Below are 19983 nucleotides of genomic sequence, written 5' to 3'. Positions count from 1 at the left end.
CCGTTTGTCCATAAAGAGCCAATGCCGTCGAATGGGCGCGGTTTGCTGTCAGAGCAGGTTTGTTTTCCAACCAAAGGAAATCCGCGCTTGCTTGTGCAAAGAGAGAGGGAGGAAAGTTGTGTTCGCACTCTCCCGGATTTCCACCTGACTGCTCGGGAAGCGGGATACTGTGGCACAATGTTGAGTTTGGGGAGCGGAGGAGCGAAGTCTTCTAAACCGTCGTTTGTGTCTTATGTTACACCCGAGGTAAGCGAAAGCTTTCAAGTAGTAATACACTTAGGCTACGTTGTTTTCAAAAGAAGCCGGAGACACTGGTTTTGACTAAAACGAGTTGAAACAGCGGACAGTCGTGCACTGGGCGGGGTTAGTGTGCGATGCTGAAGTTGACAATGTTGACTTGTTCTAGTAGTTTAGACTAACAGGGAAATCTCATTTTTGGGATGGGAAAATGCATTGAACGAACAACACCACATTTCATTCAGTTACATTTCTAAGTTGACTGCCTTCGCACTGACGACTAAAATTGAGTTCTATGGACTTTATAAAAAGTTTACCAAAAAAAGTCCTCAACTTTACAATCCAGTCTGTCTACTTCGAGATAGTAATCCATGTTATTGAACGTTTTTATGTTTATTGACACGACTCACGAGTGTCTTCACTTGCCTCTGACATGTGATTGCGTTTGAAGTTCTTTCTTGATTATGTTTTCAGAAAGTTGCAGTGCGTTGATGTGTGTGAGAGAGAGAGAGAGAGAGAAAGGGAAAGCAGGACGTCCTTTTATAACCGATGTCATGGGTTGTGTCTTGAGGGACAATAGAGTTGTTGTTCATTAATGAAAGCATGATAGTAAGAATTGTTGTACTGCATATTTTAACAATAGAAAGGTAAAACCCTTATTTTATCAATGTTTTAGAGTCCACTGTATTAGAGACATTAGTAAATGAAAACATTACAATACTATAAAATAATTCAGTATTAAAGCTGTAGTAGACTAGGATGCACCTTGAATGCAAAGGAAGTCACTTTGGATAAAAAGCATCTGCCATATGTAAATGTTGCCGCTTTAGGCAGAATGACAGTTTCAGACACTGTTAAATTTCATTGTATTTTTTTTGCATAGTATAATAAAACCTTTAGCTGTAGTTTGCCTTTTTTCCAAATAATTTAGTCAGATAAATACCTTGACCCAGTTTAGAGTTTTGTTCTTCCCTGATATTTAAAATATTTAAAAACATAAAAAAATATATATTTTCCTCATATTTTGATTGATTAATCGAACTTGTAGGGTCATTAAAAACAAATATCCCCTCCAGACTTCACTGTTGGCCACTACTGTATGTTTGGTGTGGTTAGTGGCACAATAGTGCTATTTTCTGCTCACTGTGGACTGATGAGCCCAAGTCATCACTGGTGCACTGCTGCATTTGTCCAGGTGCCAAAAAATGCCATTAATACTTTGATTTCTGCAGTTAGAGCATTGAATTGTATAATGGGAGAAGTTATTCAATTTCTTACTAGGTCAGTTACAAAATGAATACCTTGACTATCAAGCTTGTATCGTTTTATCAACTTCCTGTCATCATATAACTCCAATACATTATATCTTTTTCGTAAAGTGTGTGGTCTCTCCTCCTCTCTGCTGCCATCTTGTTACTCCTAAAAAGGTTAGGATACCTCTCCAGCACTCTTAAATAATTTAGGAGCTGCTCTTAACACAGGAACATTTATTAATCACATTTATTCTTAAGTTTAGGAATAAGACTGAAATTGCACCATTCTTGGAATTTTGATACACTTAAATTTTTTCTCTGAGCAGCTTTATGGCCCCTGGTCTTGCGTGAAGAGTTCAACTAATTCTCTTTCTGAAGATCAGAAATTGGGGCTTGGTCAGATCTCACAGCGTTCTCCCCCGTTTTGATGGCTGGATACTGGCTGGATATTAATGAAGACCCACTGTATTCCATTTTTGTCGTGCAACATTTGCATAAATGGCAAGACCATGTGCATTTACCGTCTGAGGTTTCAAAAGCAAATTTTTGGAGAATATTTTCACCCTGAGGAAGTCATTAGGAAAAGGAGTGTGTCCCAGATGCTTGGGACTGTTTGTGAAGTTTTACCCATTGTTTGATGGCTTCCTTTCCTTTATTTATCCTTTTTATTTCGACTGAACTTGTACAATTTATTTTTCACACACTGGCATTAGTTTTTTGATTTTGCAGTTATCTGCAGCCACTTTTATATCTTCTAACCAATAACAAAGGATTTTACCTCATTTAAATTTTAAAGTTGCAAAGCATGGCTTGCAGATATCACAGGGCTGCTGCTAAAATTAATGGTGCCAGAGATAAAATTATTATGGCTTGACAGTCTTAGTGTACTGATGTTGCTGTACAGTGCTGATGCTGTTCAATTTTGACTCAGTTCTCATTATATTATATTACTCATATATTACATTAAAGGCACAGTATGGCATTTTTCGCCACTAGGGGTCGCTAACCTATTTACAATAACAAAGGCGTAGATTGATGACGCAACATTTGCTAAGAATTATGGATCTTGTCGTCAACGTCAAGCCGACCGATCTAATAATGTTTATGGATGACTGAATACATCGATGCTTTTATCATGACTGTGATATGAAGCAGTTCGGGATTGCTAAGAGACAGCTATCAGCTCCAAACCGCTCCAAACGCGACGCGAGTCCCGCGGATATAAAAGGAATATGGACATTTCATTCTACCGAACTACACGAAGAATTACTACTCACAGGTCAGTTTATTAGACAAATTAAACTTGTGAGGTAATGCAGCGCTGTTTCACTTGGTCTAACATTACACTATCACACTAAACTGCATTTGAATGTGTTGAAATGTATGTGTCTGTATGAGACTAGCAGTAAACTAGATCAACATTAGAATAACATACAGATCATATTCTGACATTTTATCATTGTTTATCATTAATTGTAAATGTGCTCACCTGTTTAATAAAGTACATGTAGGAGCGGTCGAAGTCTCGGACGTGGAGCTCTCGTTTATATACTGTCTATGGGAGCTCTAGGCATCTCGAAAGCACCGCGCTGATATTGATTCTCGATTTAGTTCTCCTTTTTTTATCCAAAGTCTGCTTGTCATGGTCCATAATGTTTGAACGAAACAACAACAGCGTGCAAATAGACATTGCGAACTACAAAGTTGTCCGCGTCAGTCGCTTTGGTTACTATCAGACGGCTCTGGTTCATAGCTCTGGTTGCCATGGCAGCACGAGCGGAAACCAGGGACAACGCGGATATGACGGCATTGGCAGCGACACAACGGAAATAAAGAAACGGGACGTTTCTCGAATTAAATTACAAATTTCTCCTGGTTTAAAAGTTGTTGGAAACAGTCGGGACAATGTAAGTACACAACTAAAAAATATATATAACGTAGATATAGTGATTTTTGCTATTTTTAAAGCTAAAAAGTTACATATTGTGCCTTTAAAGTCATTGTTAAAGGTAAAATGTACTCTCCCTCATGTCATTCCAAACCTGTATGATTGTTTTCTTCTGTGGAACATAAAAGAAGATATTTTTTAGAAATGTCACTGTGTTTATTTATTTATTTATTTAGTCCATGCAGTGGAAGTCAGTGGTCACCAAAACTGTTTGGTTACCAACATTCTCCAAAATATCTTCTTTTGTGTTTTAAATATAATAAAAGAGGCCATACAGGTTTGAAACAATGTGAGGGCATGCAAATGATGAGATAATGTATTTTTTTTTGGTAAACTATCCCTTTAATGTAATGTATGACAGTGTAGGTTTCTCATTCTTATATTCTTATAATACTATTATATTCTTATACTGTTTTAGTTTTTGCTACAGAGCAGATGTCCTGTAGATTTATTCACTTAGAGTCTGGCACTGTTTGAAATGTGACCTGGTGTGTTTGGCATTATATTGCAATATGGTAACTGTGAAAATGTAATTTAGTAAGATATTTTATTAGATAATCAGTCAAGTTTACAGTTATATTATAATTGTATTGCTCCTGTTTTCTCTAGGAAATAAAATTGGAGAAAGACCTGCCAAAGAAGGAGAAGCATCCTGATTTGCAACCAGGTAAAACATTAAATCCCTCACACAATGTTCTGCTATCTCAGGTTTTTCTTTGTATTATTGTCAGTTAATCTAAAATACATTTTTGTGTCAGTGGTACGCTGGGTGTAATTTTCAATTCAGATTTATAATTCAGATTTATAATTGCTTTTTAATCCAGACTGTAACTTCCAGAGATCTCATTTAGTGTAAATTTTGCAGATACAGCATTTCTTCAAAGCTCTGCACACCACAAAACAAGACTGTAATTGGCATTGTGTTTATGTCTGACATTGTATTATTGTGTCTAAAGCCTTGTTCATTCACACTGTCTGTCCAAATCCGATTATTTGTGTATACGACTAAAAACAGATCTAAATGATTGACTGGCCACACTGTGTATCGTAACTGTTCAGATCTGATTTGTGTGTCCCATGGCTCTCTTTCATTTTCTGGAATATCTGCGTTGGTTTCCATCGCAATGATGTTGCTTTGGAAGGACTATTCCAAAAAACAACATGGAGGGGTTTGCAATGTTGTGTTTTAGAATATGACAATGTGTAGATGCAGCGCTGGACTACTGGTCCTGTGTTCATAAATGGAGTGGCTGTGGAGAGAGTCCCCTGTTTTAAATTCTTGGGGCTGAACATTACAGAGGATTTTTTTTGGACTACACACACCTCCACTGTCATTGGAAAAGCACAACAACGTCTTTATTATCTGAGGAGATTGCCTCAGAAACTTCTTGTGAACTTTTATCAATGTGCAGTGGAGAGTGTACTAACATATTACATCACATCTTGGTACGGTAGTTGTACAAGAGAGGAACAGAGGGCTCTGCAACGATTTGACCAAAATGGAACAAAATATCATCGGCACATATTACCATTTGTTGAGGACATTTATTTGTCCAGTTGTCAGAGCAGAACTTCAAACATTTTCAGAGATCCCACTCACCCTGCATAGGCACACTACCTCCCTCCGGGTACGAGATACAGGACAATTTATTCTCGTACCACAAGACTGAAAATGAGCTTTTTTTGCTAGAGCTGTTCAACTATTGAACACTTCCTAAATGGTTTCCATCTATAAATTATATTTGTAATTGCACTACACACTTTAAACAGTCTGTTGTTGTTGTTGTTTGTGCGTTTTTTACCGTACTAATTGTTTTATCTAATGTATCTTTTAAAAAACTATTTCATTGTTTTGCACAGCAGTACAATGACAATAAAGTCTTAAATAACCTCTTTAACTTAACTAATGAAGTAGCGACAGAAATTTTTTTTCCGTTTCTTCCGCACAGTGAAAGAAGTGAAGACACCACATCACTGGATATGCATAAAAATTGGATTTGGACTGACAGTCTGAACAGGGGTTATGTGACATGACTTTGCTGATCTTTTGCATCTTAGGTGAAGTGGTGTTCTGTAGCGCCAACCCCATTCTCAAATACACTCAAGATGACCTCTCCCAGCGTGGCGTCTTTGGCACATTGTTCTGCACCAATTTTCGTGTTACGTTCTTAAGTGATGAGCTGACACAGGAAGAGAAGGTAAGGACACATGGCAGGGCTGTAAAAACAAGACCTGACTTCACAAGAAAGTTTTACTGTTTTACGAATGGCAATTTCATTTTAAAATTTGATTTGTACAAAAAAAAAGTAAGATTTTTAGAAAAAAGCATGAAGGTCCACCCCTGAACCTAACCCTCAGTGGGGTATAAACAAATCATATGAAAATATACGAATGAGATCATGTAAATTCACCACAACGTAAAATAGTTACGAATTGACGTGAGAGTTTTCCTGTTCATAGTATAAAAAAAGTAATCAACAAATATATTCAGAAAAAAGAGGTCTAATGTAATGCTGATTCACATCTACTGAGTGAATAGCAGAATGCTATCACCTAAGAAACAATGTGTCATTTCTAATTTAGGCTTGCCGAACAAAGAACCACAGTGCTTAAAAAATATCATGTACTTCCTGTATGTAGACTGCAGCATTCTTGTACATAGTGTGGTTTGAAGAAAAGATAACATGATCTAGATAATGGTAATCTTAATGATAAGGATGCTATTTATTAGAGGTGTTTATCAATGAAAAATTTTTATGAAAAATCTATGCAGATGAGGTTAAGTGAGGAGTTGCAGACAGGTCAGAAGGTATGACTAAATGTGTTAATAAAAGTTGTTATTGTTTATTATATTATATTATTGTTGTTATTTATAATTGTGCTAAATTAACTAATTAAATTGACTGCCATACTATACTATTCCAAAACAATTTCACGTGCATCCGAAAGATTGGACCTAAATGGTAGATTATAGAGAGATTGGGTAAATGACATTGTACAGGAAGATTCTGTTACTTCAAAAGCTTTATAGCCAAAATAAATTAAGCACTGCGGATCGGCTTATATTGTTGGCTCCTGTATGATAGGCCATTTATAAGTCAAGTTTAGATAAAAGCAGCAGCTAAACGAGTTAACAGAAAAAGTGTGAATCACACTTTGTTGAAACACTGGGTGTCTTAAGAGCATGCTCGGTGACCTTGCATGAGGAACTGTGCTGTGAGTGCTCTCACTTTAGCTGCCATTTTAGGAACTTGAGTGTTTGACTCACTGGCAGTGAAATTCTGGTGGGAAACCAGTGACTTACAGCAGGCTCAAATGGTCAGGTATTCATGTAGTGCCAGGTATTTTTGTTTTCAGTTCGTTTTTTGACCAACATCGGTATATGAGGACGTAACTAATCTAATCAGTAATCGTACAAAGCTGCAAAACAATGCTGCTGAAAGCTATTGGCCAGATGTTAGTGTTGGTTGGTATCAAGAGGTTTCATTGGCTACTTTCAGATTTCTATTTGGAGGTGGCTAAGCAGGAAGTGATTTCCCAAATAAAATATTGTGTGAAAGTTTGATGCAGCACACTGAACAAGGCAATAGCATCTGCCTTTCCTGTTAGTTACTGTGTGCTGTATAAAAATGCACCTTTCACAGCTGACTGAACATTTGTTAATCACTGTCTTTCGCAAGCATTATTTACAAGTATTGTCTGCATTGTGAATGTTCAATAAGAGGCTGTTGTGTCACTCACCTTTGTTCCAGCCGAAGACCTTTAAGAACAAACTCTATGGAGAAAATGACATTCCATTAATGTGTGTGGATCACATCTACGGTGGTAATAATCGTTTTTACTTTTTATCATTAATGATTATAGAGCTGTTAATGTTTTAAAAGGGAAAGTTTTTTATTTGAATGTTTGAGTTCTGAAAAACGTTTCATTTCTTTTAAAGTTTATGATGAAAAAAGGAAACTGATAACAGGAAGCCTTGTGAAGAACAAATACCCATCCAAAATCATAATTCACTGTAAAGATCTACGCGTCTTTCAGTTCTGCTTAACATACACCAAGGAGGAAGATACCAAAAAGGTAATTTGACTGAAATGTATGTACGTTTTAAAAAGAGTTACACATTTCCTTGTGCAATTTTTTTCTTTTTTGTCAGATCTTTCAGGGTATTGCTCACCATTGTTTGGAGGAGAAATCTCTAAAGTGCATCTTTGCTTTTTCCTATGCTGGGACACCAAGCCCAGGTACAGATTTTAGCTCATATTAGAGGCTTTCATTTTGTTACTATTGTTACTTTCCATAGTTTCACTTGTTGGTTAAATACAGCTGTTGTCTGAGTATCAATTATCTGATAATCCAATAAGCACATGTAACCATTAATGCAAGATTAGGGAAAACATCACCATGAGAGGTTCATGAAGCCACACTAATGCAGAACATGAACTTTGCACACATCTGAAATGCAGACATGCATCCAGCACTGGACTTCTAACACCAGCTGCTAAATTCTGATCATAGTCTATGCAACTGGAATTCAACAGATGGTTGCAAGAACAACAGTCAGTGTCTCTTTATAGACATTATATATTCCAGATCATCTTTCTGGATTTTAGTGGCTCAACAAAGATTTATATGTATCAGGAAAAATATATATTTTTCATTAAATTACAAGAATGACCTGGTATTTAATTTGCAGTAATTTGAGAAGAAAAACAAGGCATTATTAATTTGTAACTGATGCTTTTTAAAATATCCCAAGTCTTAATTGTCAGATAGATAGCAAAGTTCATGACAAACTTTGTGAAAAACATATGTATGTGATCAGGGCTTGACATTAACTTTTGTGCCCGCCAGCCTTTTTCCAAAGTTACTAGCCACTCAGCATTTTCACTGGCCACAATTTTGACATCGATACCATGAGAAAAAACTGCCATATAGATATTTTTAACGCTGTCTCATAATTTGGCAACATGTTATGCAAAGCACATGCAAAGTGCTGTCACTTTAAGACCTGACGCATGGATCCATTATACTGTTACACATGCGTTTTCTTTCTCAACAACTGACTGCATTTTCGTGAATACTTGCCAAGACCGGCATTTTGACATTATTTTGTGTGTATTTTGACTGTTGAAGCGCAGTTGGCAGCAAAAAATAACTCCATATAGTCCTGAGAGGTGGCTCCGGAGTGAGTGAGGGGAGGCGGGTTTGTGTGTCAACTCGCTGTCGGAGAGATGTGAGAGCTAGAAAGCACAGCTGGTATTGTGTATCTATTCTGCGGAAAATGAGTATTGGATGCGTTTCAGATATTTCAGTATCTATTTATCGAAAAATGTATATTTTTGACAACACTACATTGCACTTAGTTTATTATTTCAGATGGCTTTTTAAAATACTTCAATTAAAAATGTATTATATATGAAATTCAACCCGCCAAAGTGGCTTGTAGGAGTGACTTGTGTTACACGCCACTACTGAAATACACCCGCATTTGACGGGTGTTAATGTCAAGCCCTGTATGTGATCAACAACTCTAAGATTTGGTGACAACACTGCACTGGTCGGTTGAGAGAGTGAGATTTCCAACAACTGATTCGAAACTCTCTCACACTTGCCCCCTAGACTATCAGACTAGTTTTAGAATGAAGGATCATTTTATTTAGTTTTTAAATAGCTTAACTCTCATTAGTCAACTTTGGAACAACACAAGATGCTTTTTGTATTTGCAGAAATGCAAAGGAAACGGGAGACAATTATGTTTGAGTCACCAGAGGACTGGACACAGGAAATGAAACGGACCAAAGCGAAATGCAGATTAGTGACAGAAAATGAGAACTTTGAGCTCTCTCAAAGGTACTTAATGTTGTTGTTGATGGCTATAAAGTGTCTGATAAAGTCTTACTACTGTTTTTATTACATGGTGCATTTTCCGTAACAAGATCTCTAATGTCTAATCTATCATAGTCTTTATGTGCTACTGACCTAGATTTTTGTTTGATCAATCCTACAGTGTTTATATTTGGGTAGTTCAAAACTACTGTAAATAGTTTTAGGTGATGTAACTTATTTAGTCCGTTTTTAGAAGTTAAATAGTCCTGCAATGAATAAATGTGAATTTTCAAAAGAAATCCAATGTATTCTCTCAATTAATATAGGATAAAATGCATGCATCTATATTAATTATAAAAGAATTAACAAAATAGTTTTCAGTGATCTATAGCATGTCACACATTGAAAATGTTAAAGTGTAATAAATGTATCTAACAAAAACACTGCTCTGACATTGTCTTTAGGTTACCGAAGTACTTTGTCATCCCATCAGCACTAGAGGATTTATTCAGCTATCAAGGGAAGGGATTGCCAGTGAGTTTTATCTTAAGAGAATATAAACATTTAAATAATTTTAGGAATGTTATTATAATTGTAATGTTGGCATTTGTATACAAGTTGTCAGTTGTATTGTTAAATGCAATTGAGGTCAGTTGCCGGTTATTTTCCTCTTTAGATCTGGTGTTGGTCTCATCACAGCGGTTGTGCTCTCTTCAAAGCATCTTTCCCACCTATAACACAGGAAGAAGTGGATTTCCAAAAGCACTTGGACGTGTAATGGATTAAAGTTTTTGACTCATATTTATCCTCTGGAATCAACCAAACTGCTGTGATATGGTTATTTGTGCCCTGAGTTTCTGTGTCAAAGTCAAATTCAAAGTATCTTTATTTGTCTCCCCGAGGAGAAATTTGTTTTGGATATAAAGAGATTGCTACAAAAAGATTACAACAGAGACAGAACACAGGTACAGGGTTAAAACAGTTAAAAGACAAAAAGTACATAGAACATTAAGGCTACTCAAAGAGCTGTGCAAATTGCAAATCACCATTTTCTAAAATCCGCTTGTGCAAAAGTAATATCATATCATGTCCATACATAACATTCAAGCACAGATATACAGTACATTAATAAATTCATGGTCACACGTTCATCGCTGATCATTTATGAGCTTAATTGAGAGAGGAACAAATGAGCACTTATACCTGTTGTATTTGCACAGAGGAAACCTGTACCTCATTCCTGAGTTCAAAAGCTCAAACTCTGAAAACAACACATGAGAGTTATCAGATATAATGATCTTAGCCTGCCTGATTGTTGTCTGGTCAAAAAGCTCTTGCGGGTTGAGGGGTGCTGGTGTACCCATAATTTTACCTGCCGTCTTGACCAGATTAAAAATCTGAGTTTTTGATTTAACTGTCAAATTTCCAAACCAGCTGGTGATACCATACTGAAGAATGGACTCTATTGTTGCTCTATAAAAGATTAACATAATATTTTTACAGAGCTTTGATAAAGTGTGTAGGTGTGTTTACCTGTGTATTTAGGTGCTGACACTCTTTATCAAAGAACAACATCAACTACATGTTATCTAGTAGTGCTCTAGACACCATCAGCATGAACCAATATTACCTTTTTGTGTTTTGGAGATGTAACATTGTGTCCACAGCAAAAAAAAAATAGTCATGTAACATGGTGTTCACAGCAAATAAAAAAAATAAAAATTATTTTCACTGTTACTGGTACCTTCACATTGACAAATTCTGTTTTTTTCCCCCTTCTTTTGTAGAATGATAAATGCAGTCGCACATAATTACCTCTACTCCGTAAAAACAGAGGACCTCTCAGAATCGCTTCCTACGATCCTAGACATCCAGCAGTCATATAACAAGTTCAAACAATTCTTTCTTATTGGTGAGTCACAGAATACACTGAAGTCTCTTTTATAAGGAAATGTGAACAAATCCACAAATATTAAATGAAAGGATGGGTATTTTGTTTGCAGTCACTTTATAATGATTCAATTTAATTTTTTGTCTCTTAGATAATTCAACCGATTTTTGGTTGTCAGATGTGAAATGGTTCTCATCCCTTGAAAGCTCAGGATGGCTAGACATTATTAGGTCAGCTTACATTGATAAAATATTAGATTGTGTGATTTACTAGTATTAGTCTATGAAACTATTAACAAACTGTATTTAATGTCCTCAACAGACAATGTCTCCACAAAGCAGTAGAGGTGGTTGAATGTATTGATAAAGACAACACAAATGTCCTTGTAACAGGTAAGTCAACCATGTTTAAACTACATTGACTTGTATTGTGATTTCAATACATTGTTTTGATTGTTTGAACAATCTGACATGTTGGCCAATAGTGTGAGTTTGGGATTGGACCACCTGTTTTTTTGGAGGTGGTTAAAGTGTCTGAGAGAACTATAGTACCTCACCTTTAAAAAATAAAGTACTTTTAAACCTCGATGGATCGATCTTTGTGACTTTGAGATTGTATCCCCTGATGTTTTTTGTTGTTATTGATTGATTGCAGAGGAAGAGGGAACAGATCTGTGCTGTGTGATCTCCAGTCTGGCTCAGATAATGCTGGACCCTTATTACAGAACACTGATGGGTTTCCAGAGTCTGGTGCAGAAGGAGTGGGTGGCTGGTTGCCATGCCTTCCTGGATCGATGTAATCACCTCCATCAGAAAGACAAGGAGGTAATTATTGCATGCTCATTCTTGCCTGTTGTTTCTTCAGAGGCTTAGTGGAAATGTTACTGTTCTATATTTTCCTATTTGTATTATTCTTAACCTCTGAAGGCTTTTTTCCTGCAAACGTGTCTTTTATGAGGTTGTAAAATCATGTCATGTCTAATGACTCGTGTATGAAGATTACTGAACAAATCCTCAAATATTAGCATTTCACATTTGCCCGTTCAACCGATCTCCTGCACTAGTATCATGTTTTTTGTTCCATCCTGCAGACTTTTTCTTGTCATATAAAAAAAACTAAAAACTAAAATCAGTGTCCTTTTATTTACCTGTTTGCTAAGTAACCATGTGATATACATAATATACAGTCAACCGGTCACTATTCATAGTTTTGAGGAGACCTGGAGAGCAAAACATAAACTGCAGCACAGGCCTGTCAATTTGTTTCAAGCCACGAATATTTAGATCACCTCTCAAAAAAACAAAACAAGATGGTTAAGCGTTCCCTATCAAGAGCGGTAACTCTACATTGTGTAGCTACGCTGTGGGAACTTCTCCCTTCTCCACTTTTGTCTCCATAAATCTTATGGGCTAAGGCCAGCTTGGAACAGCTGGCCAATTGTCGCACGGGCAGTATAAAATGCATGGGCACGACAATTTCGTCAGAATCTCTTTCTTCACGCTGTCATCGTTGAAGTTGCACCTGAGGACTAGTTACCTTTTCTTCCTCGCATCCGATGGCTAACCTTTGCAGGATTTGTGTGGGCCCCATCAACCCACCCCACACCTACGAGTACTGCGCCGCCTGCCTGGGCCTGGCCCACACCGAGGCGGCCTTCTTGTACTCCACGTGTGTGTACTGCGCCGACCTGCCGGTGCGCACTCGAGAGGGTTTTTGAAGAAGCTTAGCAGGCTCGCTGGCGGAGGCCCACTGCCGCCAGCGAGCCTGCTAAGCTTCTTCAAGGAGGAGGACTCCGTTCTTCCACGACGTCCACGAGCACATGGTAAAGTAGTGCGCGCACGCATCTAAAGGGACGAGGCGGAAGCCCAGGGCTCTGTGCGCACGCCCCCCGTCTAGGAGACCGTCGCCGTGCATCTGTGCCCGTCGGTTCGGCTCACGGCTCATCTGGCTGGAAAAGAAAGACTCCAATCACTCCCTCCGGCCTCTTTGGTGACGCCGTGGAGTCAGTTACTGAACATTTCTCTGGCGTTAGCCCATAAGATTTCAACAAAAGTGGAGAAGGGAGGAGTTCCCGCAGCGTAGCTACGCAATGTCTCATTCCCGCCTCTCAGGGAACCGAGGTTACGATAGTAACTGGAGACGTTTTCTTTATAAAGGTTTTCTATGGGAAAACTGTGCATTGTTTATATTCTGGTTTGACCTGCTTGCCTGACATAGCCATAATCATCATAATATCACTGTCTTACTACATTAGTACTTAGTACAAACCTGGTAAAAATAACTAGTGGGCAATCAGGAGGAAAGCCCTGTTTTGCCCTCCAGATGGGTGTTCCTATCCACCTTATTTTTTACTTAAGAGCGGGCACAGCCATGTGTTGATTGTATCTGGCTTCTGGTGTCATCCACTTCCAGTTATTTTAACTGGACAAAAACAGCCTATTATACTGCTTTATATTGCACACTTTTATATATCATTTAAATTTTATTATCATAATCATAAACGCATCAGTTTATAGCGCAAATAGTTTTACAGTTTACAGCACTTTGTAATTCTTGTAGTTATTTGCCTATGGTCTCTAATGAATTGGAAGTCTAGCACATTCAAGAAAATTGTACACTTCCATGTTGCAAAATAAGGTGGATAAGGATAAGGATGAAAAATAATAATAATAACATGAAAAATATGAATTGCAAAATAAATCCCTTCAGAATGAGACCATCTTGGTCTCCCTACTAGGATTTATTTAGCGATCATCAATCGTTCATTTAATGATGAATGATTGATGATCTGTTCTCATCCTCGTTGTCTTTTTAATTAGATTCTTGTTTCTCAATGCACAGTGTCATTCTCCAGTCTTCCTCCTGTTCCTGGAGTGTGTGTGGCAGCTTGTTCACCAGCACAGCCCGGCTTTCCAGTTCTCAGAGACTTACCTGACTGTGCTGTCCGACAGTGTTCATGTGCCAGTCTTCAGCACCTTTCTGTTCAACTCTGCCCACCACAGAGAAAGTGTTATGAAGGTAGAACTTATGTATTTTATGTTTTTAAAATATTTTATTTTGATGTTGTGATTGCAGCTTAGAGTCAGTTTGCTACACTATTTGCATTTTGAGTACAACATTCACCATTCTGCCTGATGAACAGTATTAGAGGCCTCTATAGAAGTACAGTGGCTCAAAAGAAAACAGTCAGCCCTCTGTAACGCTGTCGTTAGTCTACGTGTACTTATGTTAGTGACCGTTGCCTCCCTGATGCAGTCGGCACGCCTCCTGCTGACTGCCTGTGCTTGATTTGTCTTGGCAGGCCGAGTCACCACTTGCACAAAGCGGCACATTGAGCTGCCCTACAGTGTGGGACTGGTCTGTGCAGTTTGACAGCAAGGCCCAGAATTTCTTCTTTAACCCACTGTATTCAGAGAAGGTGAAACATGAGAAGACTGTACGCAAACCTCACAAGCCCAAGGTGAGAGGATGAAATGCTATACTATCTCTTACCCGTTTTAGGGCCTGTTTACACCTGGTCACTTCCTGTGTTTTTGCTGATTGAAATCTGATTCTTTAAAACGGTTCCATTTACACTTAGCCACATAAATTTGTCTCCGCAAAACCAATATAAATCCGATCTACAATTCCCGGGCTATATGCAAATTTAACGGAAATCACGTCAACGAAAGTAATAGATATGAGCTGCATTTTATTTATCATCAGCTAATTTCAAGATCAAAGACCACAATAGGAGAGAGAGCGCCGTCAGGAATGGTAAGATAATTTAGTCTCACTACTTTTAATGAAGATGATTGTGTGTTGAACGTCTGCGACTTGCTTTCAGTTTCATTTGCAGCAGTTTGCACGTCGGCTTGCTGAAGAGATACTGAAGCGATGCGTGTTGCAGTAGCGCTGTCATATCTGGCTAGAACATGTCATATAGCCTGTAACACGTGCTCACGCGTTTATTTTTTACCGTTTTGAGAGGAGTAAAATTTAGAAGTTTCAGTTTCATCTGGAATGCATCTCTAATCATCTGCTGAAGTGGTTTGAGCGATTGGATTTAAATCGGTCTCGAAAGCGTTTCGGAGGACATTTACACCTGGTATTTTCACGATCAGATCGCCATCTGACCAGGGGTAAACAGGCCCTTACATAATTTAATAATGTAGGGAAAGATGCCCCGCCCCCAATTAAGAACAGTGTTAATTTACTGCTAAATTGTAATATTTAGAAATAAGTTCAACATGTACAGGATGATGATGCATCATCCAATATATTATTAAGAGAAATAACAGTTAATAACACTAAAAAAAATGCATCTGATATCATGTAAAACATAATGATTGATGTTTTAAAATTACTTTAAATATTTAAATATTCTATATTTGTTAATACATTTTTAGAATTACTTGAATTATTGCATAATGATAGAGAAATCAAATAACAGAATCTCACTTAGTGACATCTGAATTGCACTGTTTAATCTGAGTTATGTACAAACAAAATCTAAAATACTGAACATTTTTTAAAAATTATATTTTTAATTCTTAAAAAGTGATAGATAATAATAGCAAGAAACTATGAATTTAGATCAAGTGATGCCACTGAGTTAGCCTACACTTTATGATGAATAATACATTTACATATAAGCATGAGTTATTAATGAATTATAATTATTATTAGTCACCATTAAATCAAAATGGACAATTTGTATTGTTTATGGATTGTTGCCGTGTTTATTATAAATTATTTATCCATGAAATTAATATTTTTATATAAAAAAAAAAAAATCATGTGAACACACAAAACAATTTTTATTTAGTCCCGCCCTAGGTTTTTTTTATTATTATTATTATTTCCATTTCACTCAGAAGAAAACTTACTTTAATAAAAACACCCACTTTTTTACCTTTTGCTTCACAAAAAAAAAAAAACAACAACTATTTGTTTCCATACAAATCTATATCAGATGGAATAAATCTCACAAATGCTGATTGAGGAAAATGAAAGGTGAGGTGGGCATCTTACCCAATTTTGCCCTAATTTTGTGTCTTTGGCTTATTTTGTTTTTCTGACTTTGCTCTTCATATTGAATAATATCTAAGTTGAGTTGGTTCTGTGCATAAATTGTTTGCAGACTAATATTTAAATAGTTTTTTATTTTAAAATGCACAGCACCAAAGACAGTTATCCTTACCCAGCACAGCCTTCAAAACCCCACCCAAGAAAGGTTTCTTTAAGGAGGAGACCGACAGCCTTAAAAAGATGCTACGAGTGAAGCGTATCAGTCGCTGGATGGGCTCTCCTGACTCCCCTGTGGCCGCCACCCGTGAGTTCTACGAGTCCTGGCAACAGCGTCCTCTGGACTATCACGGCCTCCTGCTCCCCAGTCTGGATGGACCGGCTGTCCGCGTCTGGATGCAGCGCTACGTGCGCTGGATACCTGAGGTGCACATCCAGGGCGGAGGCTCCGTGGCCGTCATGACCAAGTTTATGGAACTTCTAAGTCAGGTGCAGGATCTGAAGCGTGTGCTGGAGCAGAGAGACGCATCGCAAGCTGCTAAATTTGATCACCATCCACACCTTCAGCACCGGCTGCTCTCGTTCGGCTCCTCAGGACGATTGTCATCTTCGTTCCCCTTCGCTTACAGCCGCAACCAATCTTTCAAGCCCATCATTCCTACAGGTCACATGCAAAGCCTTATGGTAACTGACAACCTAGCTAGTCAGGAGGATGAGGCCAGTTAGGTTGTGAGTTTGATTTAACAGGGAATCTGTTTTCACCCATATGTTAAATATTTGTCCATATATTATTAAATTATAATTATAATATAAATCAGGATTATATTGGCCTCGTCAGATCCAGATTAAAATCCTGATGATGGTGCTTAAGTGCCTTTGGTCCTTTTGGAAAGGAAAATAGGCTTTTGTCAAACCAATTGTGCCCTATTATATTGAAAACATAATATGAGCCTTCAAACAGGATTTAAGCTCTTTTATTTTAGTGTTTTTGTTGTTGTTGTTTTTGATGTTCTTAATGGAACACCACCTAGCATTTTCCTCTTGCTCGTCACAAAACAAGATATAGTTATAGGATATAGGAACAGGATATAGTCCTGAACTTCCAGCCTTTCCAGTGCACAGTGTTACATAAAATCTTTACCAAGTAACATACAGTATTCCATTCCAATGATCTATGGATGAACGAATAATAGCAAATATAAGAGTTATAAATACATTTGACTTCTCTGACCTCTAACATATTATAACTTGTGATACATCCATGCACTCAGAGCTCAGTCTGTACATGCCGCCACAGGGGTTAAAAGTGGGCAGTGTTCACTCTAGCATGTTTTCAGCTATCTATGGCAGTGAGATGCGTCTAAGGCAATGAAAATAGTGTGAAGCCATCTACAAGTATATTATTGTTACTGTTGCATTTAAAATCTATTGAAGATTAGACTATGCTTACTATGGACCAATGTGATTTCTTCTTTTTTTCCAGATACCATGTCAACCTTTGGGGTATATAAATGTTTAATGTGTACATGGCTTTTGTTTTGTAAGAAAACAGGAAGTAGAGAACAATATATGAGATCAGCCGTCTCAGAGTTTCAGTGCTTTATTGTATGATGTACACTGTGTGACTCTTATCCGTCCGATGACCGGCTGACTCATTTTATTGAACCTTATGCTGTAATTGGTAGTATGGGACATTTTTAAAGGACAAAAAGCTGAATATTAATATCATCACAATTAAATTGTAACTCTGTTTTTTCTTATGATGACAAATGCATCATGCAAATGGACATTACCACAGGCTGTGAAAGAAAGTTTCCAATCCATCAGCACTTACACAGCAAGATTCAACTGACAAATTTAAGAGTAAATCCTCATAGTAGACTGTAAGCCTTTGCAAATATAACTATTAAGGCATAAGCTATTTTCATACTGTATCTGCATTTGTGCACATTCTTCTTATTTTCTTTTCACTGGTGCCTGTAGAACTACTGCCACAAATCAACAGGCACTAAATTGTGTTGTCCGATGTCTGTTGCCCTTCCCCTCCACCCCATAATAATTGTAATGTAATGAAACTGATGTAAGCATTGCACTGAGTTGTGATTTGTTAGCAAAGGTGTGGAGAAAGCAGATTCCTACAACCCTTTCACCCTTGTTTTGCACTACTGCTCCTTTGCCAGTCATTCACTGTTACTTGAACAGTCAGTCAGCTGTTAATCTGATGCTGTTCACTTCAGTTCAGCACTGCTCTTGTGTATGACAAGTGATGCGAGCTGGATAAGAAACTTATTACTGTATAATTGTTTTGTATTTTTCTGTAACCAACTTTACAGTTCACATTATCAGAGTTTGGCTTATTTTGGACTATTTACTTCAAATTATAATTTCCATGTAAAAGTAGCATTAAATACTTTTATGTATGCACATGGGAGTATGTAACTTGCTCCTTTTGTCCACAGAATATGATTGAAATAAAAGATTAGATCAATGATTTGTGATCATGATCAGTTCTTGTAAAAAGTAACTTTTAATGCAAATGGTTCTGACAGATGTTCTTTTTTTGGATTTTCATATGATTGTTTTTCTGTGGTCTCTTGATTCTCTTGAAAGTGCACATTTATAAATATAGAAAAACAAAATAGGCTGGAAAGAAATGTACAGTACAACTTGGAAAGTCACCTAAAATTTTATTTATATAATTAAATACAAAATATTTCAATTATTATTAATGGTACCAGTTTAAGTCTGTCTCAAAACCTAGTGTGCTACCAGTGTTATTTATTATATTAATATTTATTCGTATTCGTATTATAATATTTTTATATTTTCCATTTTTGCTTCATTTAACAGTTTTTTTTTTTTTAAATATGCCTATATAGTTTTTTATTTTATTTTAGTTATTTTTACTACAAGTTAAAATGAATAAAAATGAGAAATGTTGCCTTGGCACCTAGCTGAATTTTTTCACGTTTATTTTATTGCACTCTATGGGTCTAATTGTGAAATTACAGCTAGAAAAAATAAATGATTTTTTTTACACATATTTAAGACTAAAATCATTTTCCAAAAATAGTTTTCTACATCAGACCTTTTACCTTTTTTTAAGGTGCTGTCATTTATAACTGGCTTTGTCCGATAGGGTAATGCATCATTGTGTCAAAAAAAGATAGACAACAAAGAAAAAAGAGAAAAAGAAAAACAATAAAGTGCTTAAGTATGTGTGTATAAATATGATTCATGATTGCCAGCAGGAACAAGAGTCAACTATGTAATTTTGGAGGTTCTGCTTAAAGGTGGAGATTGGGATCAGAGATGTATGTTTCAGGGTATTTTGTAGTATGTTCCAGTCATGTACTGCTGCAAAGCGGAAGGCATTACGTCCAAAAGTAGTAGAAGTAGGGGGGGTACTAAATTGAATCAAATGACTTGATCTTGTGTAATAGGTGTTATGAACGGCATGAAGAAGAGATGACAAATAGAGAGGTGTCTTGCCCAGGATTGTCTTGTATATGAAGAGAAACCAATGATGGAGCCGCCGGGTATGAAGGGAGGGCCAGCCCACCAGTTTATACAGGTCACAGTGATGAGTGTGAAAGGGTGCATTAGTGGCAAAACGGATGGCTGAATGATAGATTGTGTCAAGTTTTTTTAGGGCTGTGTTTGGTGCCATTCTGTAGATAATATCGCCATAGTCCAAAATTGGCAGTACTGTCATCTTAACGAGGGTGCATTTGGTAGCATGAGTAAAGGAAGCTTTATTGCGGAAAAGAAAGTCTAGTCTAGCTTTGACTTTTTTTTTGAAGGTTATTGATGTGTGTAAT

The 19983-nt window shown here is 37.1% G+C and overlaps 1 protein-coding gene across 2 annotated transcripts; it reads left to right on the top strand.

Annotated features, from left to right (window-relative positions):
* The first annotated feature begins 9 nt into the window (after positions 1 to 9).
* On the top strand, positions 10 to 18653 carry mtmr12 (myotubularin related protein 12). Of its 2 annotated transcripts, XM_084113855.1 has the most exons (17): positions 10 to 246; positions 4048 to 4105; positions 5497 to 5636; positions 7191 to 7263; positions 7379 to 7515; positions 7592 to 7679; positions 9165 to 9288; positions 9729 to 9798; positions 9941 to 10038; positions 11052 to 11176; positions 11307 to 11385; positions 11477 to 11547; positions 11810 to 11979; positions 13997 to 14173; positions 14457 to 14615; positions 14861 to 14911; positions 16316 to 18653. In XM_084113855.1, exons 1-17 carry the CDS (start codon positions 22 to 24, stop codon positions 16886 to 16888), a joined length of 2418 nt encoding a protein of 805 aa, XP_083969981.1. In that variant the 5' UTR covers positions 10 to 21; the 3' UTR covers positions 16889 to 18653. The 2 variants fall into 2 exon arrangements, with proteins under 2 accessions (XP_083969981.1, XP_083969982.1); XM_084113856.1 differs by lacking the exon at positions 14861 to 14911.
* Positions 18654 to 19983: the final 1330 nt, after the last annotated feature.

Source organism: Abramis brama, assembly GCF_963993115.1.
Source record: "Abramis brama genome assembly, chromosome: 5".
NCBI lineage: Eukaryota > Metazoa > Chordata > Actinopteri > Cypriniformes > Leuciscidae > Abramis > Abramis brama.
The sequence above is the reverse complement of the archived record's forward strand: the minus strand, read 5'-3'. Positions and strand labels throughout refer to the sequence as shown.